The sequence below is a fragment of the Festucalex cinctus genome, chromosome 13, assembly GCF_051991245.1.
Source record: "Festucalex cinctus isolate MCC-2025b chromosome 13, RoL_Fcin_1.0, whole genome shotgun sequence".
Lineage (NCBI taxonomy): Eukaryota > Metazoa > Chordata > Actinopteri > Syngnathiformes > Syngnathidae > Festucalex > Festucalex cinctus.
The window spans coordinates 14,259,482-14,274,729 of record NC_135423.1 but is presented as its reverse complement, the minus strand read 5'-3'; the positions used below and the strand labels follow the sequence as shown (position 1 = coordinate 14,274,729).

The 15,248-nt window shown below is 36.0% G+C and overlaps 2 protein-coding genes across 10 annotated transcripts in view; one reads left to right on the top strand and one right to left on the bottom strand.

Annotated features, from left to right (window-relative positions):
* kirrel3b (kirre like nephrin family adhesion molecule 3b) overlaps window positions 1-15,248 on the bottom strand; it is a 181,643-nt gene that overhangs the window by 23,442 nt on the left and 142,953 nt on the right. For all 9 annotated transcript variants that reach the window (XM_077540829.1, XM_077540830.1, XM_077540834.1 and 6 more), the window contains exons 7-10: window positions 8,756-8,861; window positions 1,951-2,099; window positions 1,736-1,863; window positions 625-751 (exon numbers count right to left, since the gene is read on the bottom strand). In XM_077540829.1, coding sequence (XP_077396955.1) covers window positions 625-751; window positions 1,736-1,863; window positions 1,951-2,099; window positions 8,756-8,861 — 510 coding nt within the window. The remainder of the gene's footprint in view (window positions 1-624; window positions 752-1,735; window positions 1,864-1,950; window positions 2,100-8,755; window positions 8,862-15,248) is intronic.
* The window catches only part of LOC144033067 (C5a anaphylatoxin chemotactic receptor 1-like), a 463,289-nt gene that overhangs the window by 426,912 nt on the left and 21,129 nt on the right, over window positions 1-15,248 (top strand). The gene's annotated exons all lie outside the window — the stretch shown is intronic.

Sequence of the window (15,248 nt, the reverse complement as noted above, 5' to 3'; positions counted from 1 at the left end):
TTTTGAAGCCAAAGCAATTAAAGAAATCATAAGGTCACCTAAAAGTGGGAAAAGTGTGTTGCGGTCTGATAAAATCAAGGCTCAACAACACCTGATCCTGATTCCAAAACACATCACTGTTGATTTTTGTTTGAACCTTAAATGCAAACTATTAATGTAAACAAACCAATGACATAATATGAAATATCTTCCGGTTGCCTAACCACGCTCATTTAATTGGAGATTTTGACTGTGTACAGAATTCCTGAATCACACTCAAACTGTTCACTCACTTTTTTTTTTTTTTGCATCTCACAGTAAAGGTCATGGACTATAAAAAGCTTTCAAAGCATGATCAAAGGGCTCTTACTATTAAAGGTATCCACTAGAAGAAGGATATGACATACGTTTTGGAACGGAAGGTAGAAGAAGATGTGAACACTTATTTTGAATCATTTTCTTATGCTTCTTTTCAATTCACCACAGACTTTTTTGGTCAACCTGGCCTGCACCAAATTGACTCCAGTGACAATTTGCAATTCCGTTTGCAGTTGAGGAATGTGTACGTTTTAATGTGTATTCAACAACTTTGAACTGCCCTTTTTCTAGTAAATTAAATATGTCCAAATACTGCTTACTGCTTACCATTTACAGTGAGAGCAACTTCCTTCTCCCCTGCGCCAACTCTTGGGACAACAGCACGACAAACATACTTCCCAGCATCCTCCTGCCGCACCGATTTGAGTGTTAGAAGGTTCTCATTGCTAAGAACCTGCGAGAAATTGAAAAAATATATTTATAAATAAAAATCTATGTCAATACACAATACACTACCAAATATGAAATAGTAATAAAGGAAAATTACAAAGGGGAAAAAAGCATTGCAGCATGTGGACTATTGGATACTATAAAGGGCACCTCTTCTCAATTATTAAAATCCAATTTGGCTTCTAAGCTCAGTGGAATAAAGCGGTTCACTTTGGCCTTCCATGTTGAAATAGAGAGGTGGAATGAGTTGAAATGTGGGGATCAAACCTTTAAATAGCATCTTAAAGCAGGTCACCGAAGAATGTTGACAAATGACCTCAATTCCTACACAAAACAGTGATAATGTCATTTGCAACAATACAGATTACGCATTTGCTAGTTATATTTCCTACAATCTCTAATACCTCTGAGGTTGTGTTACTTGAATGTAACTAGAATTTCCGGAAAATGTCATGTATGAACTATGAAGTCACATGTAGGACCAGCCTCAAGGGGGCATATTATGGAAAATTGACTCTTGAATAGCTTGTACAGAAAATCTGTATTCTGTGATCTGCCTGTTTCAAAATGTGTGTGACCGAGCCATTTTTTCAGTTTTTTTTTTTTTTTGTTTCCCATTATGATTGAAATGACTTGATTTTCAGGCCACAACACTGTCAGAAATATTGTGTCAAAGCCAAAAATAATGTTTTTACTACCATCTGGTGAGTGGCACTTACTTGATTACTTTGTCGACGTGGAGGAGTTTGTGATTGTTTAAAAAATATCAATAAAAATCCCGAAACCCCTCCCAAAACAAACAAAAAATAGAAGAACATGCAAATCTGTGGGTGCCGAATCACGAGTATGTGGTATTCTGTTATTTTCTATGTGGATAAAAAACAAATAAAATAAAAGGAGAAAACTGAATGAAATTGAGAGTTTTTTTTTTGTTTTTTTTTTACACATTCTGGAACTAATTGTGCAAGAAGAAAAAAAACACACTAACCACTCCAGAACCCCTCTTCATCCACACAATGGTAAGAGAGGGATTTCCTGTCCAGGCACAGTTGAATACGGCATCGGATCCAAGGTCCACCTGTAAGGACTGAGGCTCTGCTGCCATGCGCGGCCCAACTGTTGAGACAAACATCATGGACGGTATGGTCAGGCTTAGTTTGACGAGACATTAACAGAACGACACTTTCTCAAGGTAACACTCACAGTAGACATCAACATTACGGCTAACGTTGTTGCTTCCGAGTTGGTTTGTAACGGCACAGGAAACGGGCTCCGTGAAGAAGGAATGGTCCACAATAACCTCATACGTGTCGCCGGAGACTTCCTTTATTATACTTCCTCCTTTGGCCCACCTAGTAAGAGGATTTGAAAGGATGGTGAGAAATGGCGAATGGAGCAAAGAAAAGTGGGGAAAGGCATTAAAGCTTTTTTTCCCCCACTCCTTTTCAAATGAATATTTCTCTTTCTTCTTGTGAATAGGGGAAGGTTTTGCCATGCTGGCCATGCTACAACAAGGTCCCTAGCAGCTAGGAGCCAATAGAGCATTTCCTATACAAGCCAGCCAGAAAGTGTTATATATATATATATATATATATATATATATATATATATATATATATATATATATATATATATATATATATATATATATATATATATAGTGAAGAAAAAGAATTGATAGTGCCCCCACCTGCTAAGATTGACTGCAGTTATTATGTGCAAGCTACAAGCTGACGTTAGTATTTTGTTGGTTGACCACCATTCAAGAAAAAGGAAAATGGTCCTCAAAATTGCAGTTGCACCTAAAATTTAAGTTACTGCAATTTTGTCCATGTTCACAATGCACTGCAGGCATTACACATAGACACATTCCATTCACATTAGACATCACATTTGTTTGTAATGTAACAACGAGATCAGAGTTAACAAAACAATCTGAATTGGGCATCTTGCCCTGCAGTGTGACTGAAGCTATAGCAGCATTGTACACACATGGCTAAAGAGACAAATTACAATGCTAGAATGTAAAGATTCACCTCATAATAATCACACCCCAATTCAATGTCAATCAAATCATATTTTGCTGGATGCAAACAATAACAATGTCACTAGTGTCCTGTATCCGTAGTGCAACACATGAATTTCTGCCAGTACTGAGAGGCAACACTTTATTTCTCCATGACTAAAATGGGGCATGCTTGATAGAAAAACTATAATGTATATGAGAAAAAAGATTACCTCATTCAATCTCTAATTAAAGTGGAGCTGAATATTAATTGAACTTCAGAGGATTTTCTTTTGGGGGCACATCGAACCAGTCATGTTCCGGTTTAACAAAAAAAAAAAAAAAATAAATAAAAAAAATAAATAAATATATATATATATATATATATATATATATATATATATATATATATATATATATATATATATATATATATATATATATATATATTATATGATCTCCAAAGTGTCTAATAAACAAGGATGTGAAAATCGTCAATGAACACTGAATGATTAAAAAAACAAAAAAAACAAACAAACATCTAAGAACCATTATATCAGTGATAATCACTAGAGATGATTTACTTTGCATTCCTAAATGAGTATCATCTTGAGCAGTTTTTATGACAATGATGATAAAGATGATGGCAATGATATAATTACATGCGAGACAATAATGACAGTGATAAGGATGATCATGGAGATGATGGTGTAATTGGTGATGACAGCAGCGTTATCAATCTCGCTGTAAATTACTCTGACTAGGAAGTTTGGTAATTATTGTGAAAACAGTAAATTCATTCTGTGTGTATTTGCGGTGGAGCTTTCAACTTTTTTTGTCTTTTGAAATATGAAGTATTTCTTAACATGGTGAAATGCAAAATGGTTAAGTGATCTTCAGTATTGTTCACGCTTTGATAACTTTGAGGGGAAACTGGGGATGAATTGGTACTCTTTTGGTTAACCAAAATATAATTTCTTTTCAGGGTTATATATTGGACCTATATGTGAAGTGTGCTATGTAGCAAAAAAAAAAAAAAGTAGGACACATGTTGATTAGTTTACCCTCCTGTTAGGTTGGTTTCTCAGGAACAACAATAATTTTCCCGGGTCAATTTAACAATTTGCTATATTGACAAAAGTGTATTCCAATAAATATTATTAAACTCTTTCATTGCTAATAAATTTCAGATTAATCATTTTTTAACAAGTTTGATCATGAAATACTATTTGTCAAGTCATCTTTATTTATATAATGATGATATAATGTTCCAAAAGCATTCCAATATACATTAAATATTTACCTGAAAATATGCCACAGTGAACTATGTTAAGTGAGAGGTTTCATAGCAAAAAAATAATAATAAAAATAACATTTTGTAGTTTTTCAACTTTAAAATGTGTCAGTTTGACACATGCTATGTTGAATGTTCTAAAATCATTACAATAAAGATTTAAATTTTTCATTGGAAATGTCATAGTAATTAATTTGAATTGTCCGTCGAAGAGATGTTTCATAGCAACAAAACGATTGGGTCAACATTCGAAAACCATCCATTGTCTTGACCGCCTATTCCTCACAAGGGTCGCGGGGGGTGCTGGAGCCTATCTCAGCTGGCTCTGGGCAGTAGGCGGGGGACCATTCAAAAACCAACAAAATAAAACATTTTATAGCTGATTATTAACCGTTTTCATTACCCATACAGTATGTTAAAATATATATATATTAGGGGTGTGAATTGCCTAGTACCTGACGATTCGATTCGTATCACGATTCACAGGTCACGATTCGATTCGATACCGATTAATCCCGATACGAATGGTCACGATTCGATACCGATTAATCCCGATACGAATTTATAAGTCGATTGTTGCGATTTTTTTCCATTCAAATTTAGAAAATACTATCAGTAAATTTGTACATGTACACTGTAAGATTTGTATGAATATATTTATCTAAAACTTGAGGCTTATAACCGTGAGCCACTGTACACAAACAGTTTGCAATCTGTTTCACATTTGAACAGCATTAAAATAAAAATATTAAGGCTTAATGTGCCGTTCATATAACATTCTTCCATGCTCAAGGTGTGAATCCTAAAAAAAAAAAAAAAAAAAAAAAATCGATTCTGCCGATTATTGAATCGATTCGAGAATCGCGCGATGTAGTATCGCGATATATCGCCGAATCGATTTTTTTAACACCCCTAATATATATATATATATATATATATATATATATATATATATATATATATATATATATATATATATATATATATATATATATATATATGTGTGTGTTGGGTCAGTTTAATCCGGTATATCCTTAATGTTCCAAAAGCATCGAGTGAAAAATTGTTATAGCTTCTTATTAACTGTTTTCATTGCAAATATGTCAAAACGACTGTTTGGCAAAAACAATAGCAAGCAGCTTTATTTGCAAAGAAAAGGTCTGATAGCAATGGGGTCAATCAAAATCATTTTCATAGAACAACACATCCCGATCTGAACTATCTAAATAATCCAAAGAGGGGCATGCAAATAAGGAGCTTTGTTGACGCTTTGGTGCACAGTTCTATGCGGCAGACATGGGACCTCATTTTCTTTGTTTGCCACTCTCTCCAATCTCTAGTGGATTCTTGTTTATTTCTGAAAAAAAAGAAAAAAAAAGAAAAAAAAAGATCTTGTTTCTTCATCAAAGGTTGGAAACTGGATTGCATCCCAGCTGGATCTACTACCTATATGATTACAATGACGCCATTCCCAACGTGCCTTTCTCCAATCCTGTCTTTTATAACTATTTTAGAATTTTCACTTCTAGTTGCAAAGTCTCAGGTTTGATTACTCAATTAAGCCACATTAATTATGACTGACCAAGTACCTCATGATGAAGCCTGTAACCAAATGTCTCCATGTTGTCTTCATTTTTTTGTTTCCTTTAGCAAGTACAGGTGACATTTGGTGCAGCGAAAGAGTTTACTACATTGGTTGTAGCTTAAGTCTTAATGCTTAAAGTTACTGTAGATTTACTGGAGATCCCAAGTGGTGTTAGTCATCAAAAACCACCATGACTTTTGCCTACTGTCTGCAGTATCTTGCACCCTTGTTTCAAGAGTCTGTTAAATGGAGGATTGCAAAGTGGTGCAGTGCACACTGGGAATGGATGGCTCTCCCAGGGATGGCAAAGGGGCCGTTCATCTAAGAGCTACCCTGTCCTTGTGCTTTATCTGATCTGGGGTAGACAGAGTGTATTAGCACTGAATAATAGCCCCACACTGCTTGATCAGCTTCCTGATATTGCACTCCAGAGGGTGAATTTGTGGGGGTTCACACGAGTCAAATGCTTTCAGGCGTGCATTATGGGCCCCCAAAATCCCCACTCTACCATCCACCTCCAAACGCCAATAGTGCATAGAATGGTGAAGTGCTTATATAAACTGAAGATAAATCTGAGCAGGAGACTTTTGAGAGAGGAGTTCTAGAAGTGAGGGAGAGTGTGGCTAACCTTGAAGTATCAAAAGTCATTAGACTGTCTGGATATTATTGAACGCTCTTGCGTCAGTGACAAAAAGCCAGACACCACAGCGACATCGAAGGGGAGAGAGGTGACAAGACTTACATTAACAGTAACTACGCTGTCTTCAGGTTGTTGATTACTAAAACAATAAACACAGTGAAGGCTAAGAAGGGCTAAGAAAGGGTGAAACAAATCCAAGATTAAATTACAAAAGTTGTCATGTACAAATTGGATGCTGAACTTCGAACTTGGTACATGACTCAACATTTCTTTTTACAGTAACTTGACTTGGAATTTGACCTGATGATGGCACTACAGAAGGAGGCTGAATATGACCACCAATAGTACTCAACCGAAGGTCATTAATGTCAGTAAATTTGAAGAGATTTTTCGGAAAGAGTTTAGTTTGATAGTAATTCTAACAAGTGCCCAATATGTGCCATTTTTCAAGCCACACGTCCACGGAGCTCAGAATCTGTCTGCCTGCATCTCAGTCAAATTCACAAAATTGTGTTAGCTACACTACCTGCGCCATTGCTTAGACGTGGTTTCAGCAGGAGCAAACTTTGTCAACTTTCAGCGACGGCTTTTGGGATCATTCATGACTCTTTCATTTGAGATTCCACTGCAGTACTTTTTAAGAATGTAATGTAAATACTCGAGAGGTTGTTGTTCATTATGGTACAGACAAACAACACAAGAGCATAAGGCCTCCAGCCAGAAAAAAAAAAAAAAAAAAGTCACACCTGCCAGTGCAGCTTAGCACTTGATATCCGGGGGAGAATTGTGCTTCAAACATTGATCCAGTCACATAACAATAGAGGTGAAATCTCTTTTCAGTTGCAATAGACACCCTGTCTCCACTGTGCACCCACACAATCAAATACAAACCTTGTTTTCAACAATATCACTGAACCCCCCCACCCCCTTTCCCCAACCCATCCTCCACCACTAACACAGTCTTTTTCAAAAGGCCAGAATCCATCAAAAAGGGAACATCTCTGTTTTGCCACCTGTGAGTGTGTTGTACATCCATTTCATTTCCCAGTACCATTATACAATTCATGGCCAGCCAAATCCTTTTGATATCGATTTCATCCCATTTATTTTTCACCATGTTTTTAAACAAAACTCCCACATAGTAGAAAATATAGATAAATAAAACTGTCTTGAAGAATCAGTTTAGCATCACTCTTTTCAAGCCCCTCACAATAATATATGAGTTGCAGTTAATGTAATGTACAAAGTTTAGAAACAGATTGATGGGTAACATTTGGAACTGTTAGATGCTGAAAATAAAACAAGGAGTGCTAAAGTAAAAAAAAAAAATGTAATCATAGGCTATATAAGATGTACAATAGTTCCACACTGTGTATCCATTTCCTGCAGAGCAGTGTACACAACACTAGCACATCCCCAAGGGGAAAACCTGTCATCATACAGTACACTTGAACACAAAGCAATCTTTCAGAAACAACAAAAAAAGCTGTAATCTTGAGATCTTGACCACAAAGCAAAAAGCTGCACAACAAATCATAGGATTGTTTGACTGCAACCTAGTGAGACATGACAAGACTTCCCTTCATGACTTTGTGAGGTCTATACTTTTATTTTTATAGCTCAGCGGCTACCTCATGCGATCCAATACAAGAAATGAAAAAAGTCTTGCCTGTCCAAAGATAACAATGCTTGAATGTGATTGACACTCAGAAATGCATTCATTAAATTCACTGTAACTTAATGACCTGACCAAAAAAAAAATCTCTCATTACAATAGACAAACAATAAAATAACACCTTCCTCACAGTATCAGTCATTACTGGGCCTTACCACATTTGTAAAAGCAGATATTGAGATATAATGCTAGTGTTGAAAAGCACAAGTTTAACTAATTGAGTAACTAACTAAAGTGTCCAGGTATACTAAATACTGTTATGGAATTTAGGTAAAGTCAGCACGGAATGATTTCACAAGTTCCTTCCACACCTTGTGTTTTACAGTTTACAAAGTTTGTGGATCCATAAAGCACAATGAATAGCAAAACTGAGAATCACAGATTTTGAAGTTTTTCCAAACTACGGAGACCTTCCCCAAAAGCTACAATGGACTGGGCACACATATGCTGAGTTGACGTTCATCAAGATCACTTAGACGTTGCACTGAGAATAAAAACTTAAAAAAATGTTGACGTTATTTAACGTTTATGGCAATGTACGTCGTGATTTTACTGATCGTTATTAAACGTTTTTGGCGGTCAAAGAGTTAATAAGCGATCTGGAAAGTCAATGAATAATATACAGGTAGTATAACATATTTAAAATGTCAGTAATATTATTTGTTTTCACAATAGAGTCCTGAGTTTTGATTTTGACCTTTGAGGTCTGCGCAATAAATGTTTTCAAATTACATTATAGAAGCCTAGATTTATAATAGCCATATTTGAAATGGTTTATAATGCATATTAAAGGATGATAATGACCTCACCTATACTGTGTGACAGGCGGGTTGGCCTTTGCAGAGCAGTGGAATCTCACCAGGTTTCCCTCAAGAACTGGTTGAGGTTCCACTGAGAGATTGACAAGAGGCAGATCTAAAAGAGAGGACAGACACAAACAAGATATATATACAGTAAGTGTCAGTGATATATTGAGCATATCTTGTAGTGCACTGAAATAGATGTTACGTTGTCTGTTCTCGTAGACTACTTGCTTGTATAAAGCCATAAAATATGACATTTATATAAGCTCGATGGAACTGTAGGATCGCACTAGAAAAAAATGGTAACACGTTGCAAAAAGAAGCTATAAAATAAGAATGAAATCATACTATAACATGAAACACTGATTTATCAGGGCATGTTTATCATCATATTAGAATAAGTAATCATATTATGATAATAAAGTTGTGATATTAGAAAAGAAAAACATTTTATGAGGAAAACATTACAAGAACCAAGTCATAATATTAGATCATTACGCTATGAATTATTTTTCATGTAATATTAATGTCCAACATTTTTCTCAGAAATGTATCAATTATAATGCATTATATGAACTTTTCCCCTTCAGTATTATTTTTTCTTGAGTGTGGCCTGAATATGAAGGTACAGTACTCACATTTACAACCAGTATTAGTAATACAAAGATCATTTTCAGAGATGTTTGCGTGTGCACTAAACTGAATCTTTGTTAGATCTAAATGTAGGTACTGTAGCTTATTCTCGTTGATACCCTCATATTCAGCCTGCATGTCAATTTGAGGCCACGTATTAATCTTCCTTCCTCCCAGGTTATCTAGTGAAAACAGAGTAAGTCATGCGTTTAGGACAAACTGCTACCTTTTGTACCATTATTACAATATTATGAGAACAAAATCAAAGGGAAAACTTGACTTCATAATGAGTTTGAGTAAATGGCAATTTGCAAGAAAAAAACAACAACATTGAGGAGTCCACAGTGTGATCTGCTAACAATAACAATGAGCAACATCAGAGAAACATAACAAGCATTCAGATTATGCAAATGTAATAAACAACTTAATGTTGCCTAATTGAGAAAGGTGGGTTGCTTTTGAAGGTACATGCTCATTTCCATTTCAATGCTGTCTCCTGTGAAAAAAAAAGAAGAAGAAAATAAACATTGCTATTACCCTGTAGACCCACATGCACTGCGGTTTTGCAGTTGTTGTTTTTTTATTCCCTTTCATTTCCATAGGTGTTCCATAAATGTGGCCTTGTTATTGACATACTGAATGGCTGTTTAAAGAGTTAGAAGCAGCTGATATGGACATTGTGCATCACTGGATCATATTTATGGTCTGATGTTTTCTGAAAGGTGGAATTCAAAGAACATTTTTATAGCCTACACGTGATTCCAAAATATTGTTGCCAAGTCAATAAAATAAAATAAAACAAAATCAGTGCAGAGCCATTTACTGTATTTGCTCTACAACATCATTACCTTTTGCCATCTGTAGTTCTGGTGGTGTTCTGTTACAGCATCAAGGACAGTAGATTAGTCATTTGGGTAAAGGATGGTTTTTGGTGTTGATGCTTGTGCTGCCATCTGTTTCAAAATGTGCACTGTGTCTTTGCTCTCTATGTTCAACACTTCTAATGTAATAACAAGGGACTGTACTTGGACAGGGATGAAGAGCAGTCAAACAACAGACAAACATTGCTGTTGTGCAGCCAAACAGTGTTGTGTGTATGGCTGCAAATGGGGGTGGTTTTAATGCGGAGGGAAACTGATTTTTGCCCTGCGGCAGTGCAGATGTTCGCCGCTTGCTCAGCTGTCATAAAGCCCACGAGGAGGAAGTGGTCCTGCTCAATGTGCTCTAGTGAGAATTTTTGTAGGAAATGATCCAAAAAATAAGCATGATGTTACATTCAAACGGGACTATTTTCTAGTAACACTGCCTGTTTGTGGATGTTTGCCTTCACAAAAGAAGAAAGTCCTGCCTCAACACTCCCAGAAAACATGCAGTGCTAAAAATGCTATCATTTTCCAAAAAATATCTGATATATCACTATGGATTGAAAATAGGTTAACCCCTTATCATACGAGCAGTTTTGCTGAAAATGCTTTAAAAAAAAGTTGCATTCAAAGTAAGTTTGAAGCTGTTCCTGAACCATTTAGAGTATCGGCATAGTTTATAAAAATTTTTTAAGAATGTTTGCCCACCAGAGACCATCCGAATTTTAATGGGTTTTAACCATAAGATATCTTAATTCCTACTGTATTACAAAAAGGTTGTTTTGAAGCATTAGTCCATGCTGTTTTTTTCAAGTTAATCAAACTGTTTTTTTTTGTTTTTGTTTTTTTAATCTAATACTAAAAATTGTTTACTGTACATGCTAAACAATAACAACAAAAATAACATGACAATAGTGCTTTTCCTCATTGGGCAGGTAGGTGAGCTGGAGCCGATCCCAGATAACTTTAGGTGAGAGGCGGGGTACATCCTGGGCTGGTTGCCAGCCAATGCAGGGGACAGACAAACACATCTTAACGTTCACGTCCTAGATTCACACATTGGTGGATATGAAAGAGTCTTCAATTAACATAACTATGGAGTGTAGGAGTAAGCCAACTCAAAACATAAAAAACATGAGACAGACAGCAACACACTCCGTATTTTTTTTAAAGTATTTAAACATAATGTAAGAAAATATCTTGTTAGATACAGTAGAAAAAAGCAACTTGACTTCTCTTTGCCACATTTTCCACAAAACACATTTTTTACTTCTATAACAGCCTTAGTTTTACTTATATTTCACTTTTCTCCACAACAAATGAGACTGCCATGGTGGCTTTGACATTTTAGTTTAAAATTAAATTTACTAGGGATGTAACGATAAGGCAATATTGTCATATTGCAATATTAAAACTGCCACATCGTCGTCATCTCATGATATTAAAAGCAGCATATCTGTTAAAAAAAAAAAAAAAAAAGTCAGTTTGATTTCCATTTGCGCAGTTCTAGCACCATCTGCTGGCTAGTTTTATAGTGCAGTTTAATTTTCACAAGGAATGTTTTGGTCCTTCTGTGTTTAAAATCCACACTAATGGTCAGATGAAGGGGAACGTAATATGCTTGTGAACCGATTCAATATGTGGAGGAACTAAATGTGTGTTGCATTAGCAAGTAAGCGCCTCAATACTAATACTTATTAGAAATGTAGTTTGTTTTTTGTTTTTTACATGCGTTGCTGTTATGCACAAAAGCACAATATTATTATTATTATTTTTTTTAGTATGAGCTCTTTTTTTTTTGTTTATAATATTCCGACCTTTTTTTATATAGCGCCAACCTCCCCGCAATATAGTGATAATTATTGTGTCGTGACCTTCGTATCATGATATTGTATCGTGATGTTTGGATATTGTAACATCCCTAGTATTGATATGTTCCCATTACCCTTTGTTGTGAAATATTCATTTTCCAAAATTGATTATGTAATTAAATTTTTGTAACTCAAGTATTGAATCATGGCATTTTCATATACCGCTTAAAGTGCAACTATCAGAATAATACATTTAGAAATGTACAACAACTAACCTGGTCACTGAAGAGATAATTCATTGCAGGTGAAGAAAAAGTAATTATTTGAATACCAAATTCAAATTTGACCCATATTCAGCGCACCATTTTCTCCCAAAACTTTTCTAAATCCTTAAGCCATGTAAATATCTCCTGGCATTTATTCCACCTCGACTGTGCCAGGTTAGAAATGAGTGTGCCGTAAACTACAACAAACACATATTCCTCTTTTGGTAATGATATGCTCACTCCATTGGTGTGTTTTCTCTGTATAGTCTTTTGCAATGAGTATATGTGCATTGTTACAGGACATGTGGGTGTGTGTCAAACCAATCCACACTTGGAGCTGCAATGTTAGTCAGCCCGTTGGGTGTTTTTAGCCATGCAAGTGGTTAATTGCGTGGACAAAAATGTGGGCAGAGGGAACCTCAAAGGCGAAAATGACAGATGCGGCGCTGGAGAGGCCTGTAATAAAACTCCAGCCAGAAGCTGAAGAGCAGCAAGGCAGACATTAAAGAGTTGGGGGAGATGTGGAAGGGAGTGGGTGTGTGCTGTCTTTGCTAATAGACACACTAATGTCAAAGCCAATTCACAATGCATTCTACAAAGCATTCAACACTGCATTTTTCATCCATGCCAATCCCGATTTTTATTTGAACTCTTCTGGTCCAGCTGCCGAGAGATTTTTCACAACACAAATGCACATAATATGCAGTTCAGCCACTAATTAATTTTCATTTTCAATGACTGAGCTGACCCATAAAAAGAGATAGCGCCATCATGACTTTACATCTGCCGCAAAATCATTGATTTTAGCCCAAATAAACCCAATATATTTTGACAACCATGAAAGCTGTCAAAAATTATTCCAATACATACATATATATATATATATATATATATATATATATATATATATATATATATATATATATATATATATATATATATTAGAGCTGTCAAACGATTACATTTTTTAATCAGATTAATCACATCGTAGAATTTTGATTAATCACGATTAATCACTGACTTAAAAAAGCTTTTTTTCCCCAACATGTTTGCCTGCTGCACACGCTCATCCTACTTTTTCTAATCAATTAATTATTTGCATAATTTAAAATGACCTACGGCATATGTAATCATTTATTAAATGCTTTACTTTAATGCATGTAGTTATGTTTATTGCTCAAACTCCCACAGCTAGCTTTAACGTAACCATCCACTGTCGGCTAAAAAGGATCATCTGCAGTCAAAATTAATAGTGTGTTTAATATGTGGTAATACAATGATTAATGCGATAATTTTTTGTGATTAATTAAATAGTTAACGCTTTAACTTTGACAGCACTAATATATATATATATATATATATATATATATATATATATATATATACGCTATGACATTGACTAAAAAGAAAAGTCCATAGAGCATTCTAATGCATAAATGTATGGCTTTCAGAGAGGGCGGTACACTGAGAAGGCGACAACACATCAATAATTTAGAATGTTGATTCATTAGAATCATCAAACGAAGAGTTGCAATGAGATAGGTGTCTGAGGGATATGTAGAAAAAAAAATGATGATTGCGGCTTCACTCAAACAACAGGATAAATTATAAGGGAGGTGGGATAGCCGGACTAAAAGGTCATTGGTAAGTGAATATCAGACAATTAACTTTGTTGTGACATTCCTCCAACTTCACTGTTTTCCCATAAGTAATGAAAACATTGACTGCAACCCCCCTGTCTTTCTTAAGCTCAATTCCAAGTTGCTGCAGGTCACTGCAGACAGCTGTTCTCAAGTAGGACCAGCCCCAGACATGAGTGTGGTAGAGCTGTTTGCAGACCATCTGGCCTCAACAATATGATACCGCTGTCACATGGATGGCTGGGCCTGCTACTTTCGTAAACAACTATGCGGTCAAACACATTGATTGGAAGGCATTCTACCATAAAAACATTTTGATTGCCTTGAGAAGACTAAATAAAGGAGCAATGCTTTCTTTGGGACACACCTACTCATGGTCCACTTTATTAGGTACAGCCATCCATCCATCCATCCATTCGCTGGTGCTTATATAGGTGGTTGGGAGGGAAGCAATAGCCTGTCGTATGCGACTTTTGGATGAAATTGGACTGGCACACCCCGGAGTTTCCAATTTCCCAACATACATGTTTTGGAATGTGGGAGGTACATACTAGCACTGGGAGGGCATTTCATAGACAGTTAGAAATGGACATTGGCACCTTTGTGGGAGTGAACACAGCCGACTTTCCAATAATAAATAATAAAATAATAAAATAAAGGTGGCCCCTAAACTAGGCCTCAATCTAATCAGACTAAACTATGTTTGAACTGCTTTTATAGTCACACACTTGAATCCAATACTTAACTGCACATATCCTTGCACTCTGTCCATCTTACTTTCAGTTCTCTTGCAGGCATATTTACCATTACCTGCACGATTAAGCAAGGAGAGCATGCACTGTTGCTGAGTCTGCTACCAAAACCTCCCCAATTGCACATCTGGATGTCCTTTATTAATTAGTCTCAACAAATGGCATTCCACACGCGCGTCGGCTTGTTTGCAATGCAAACACACAGAGAAGCCTGGCAGAGCCTTCGTCTGCCAGCATATTTCGATGTGGGTCAACGCTCTGTGGATGCAGCTGGACTAGAAAACGTTGGAGGAATATTTATGACGTTGTGTGATTAGTGGGCAAGACATGGCATGGTTGCTACTGGATGTTATATATTCATAAGATACAACTCCAGGTTACACCTACACTACCTAATCATTATGATATTCGCCGAGGCGGAATTTTTGATGCCGCTCTTGTATTGGATCTCGTTAGGTTTTGCAGCGGCAACTAATGATGTGTCCAGTGACTGTACAGGGAAGCACAGTGGGGTGTTTTCCACTGATTAGCAAA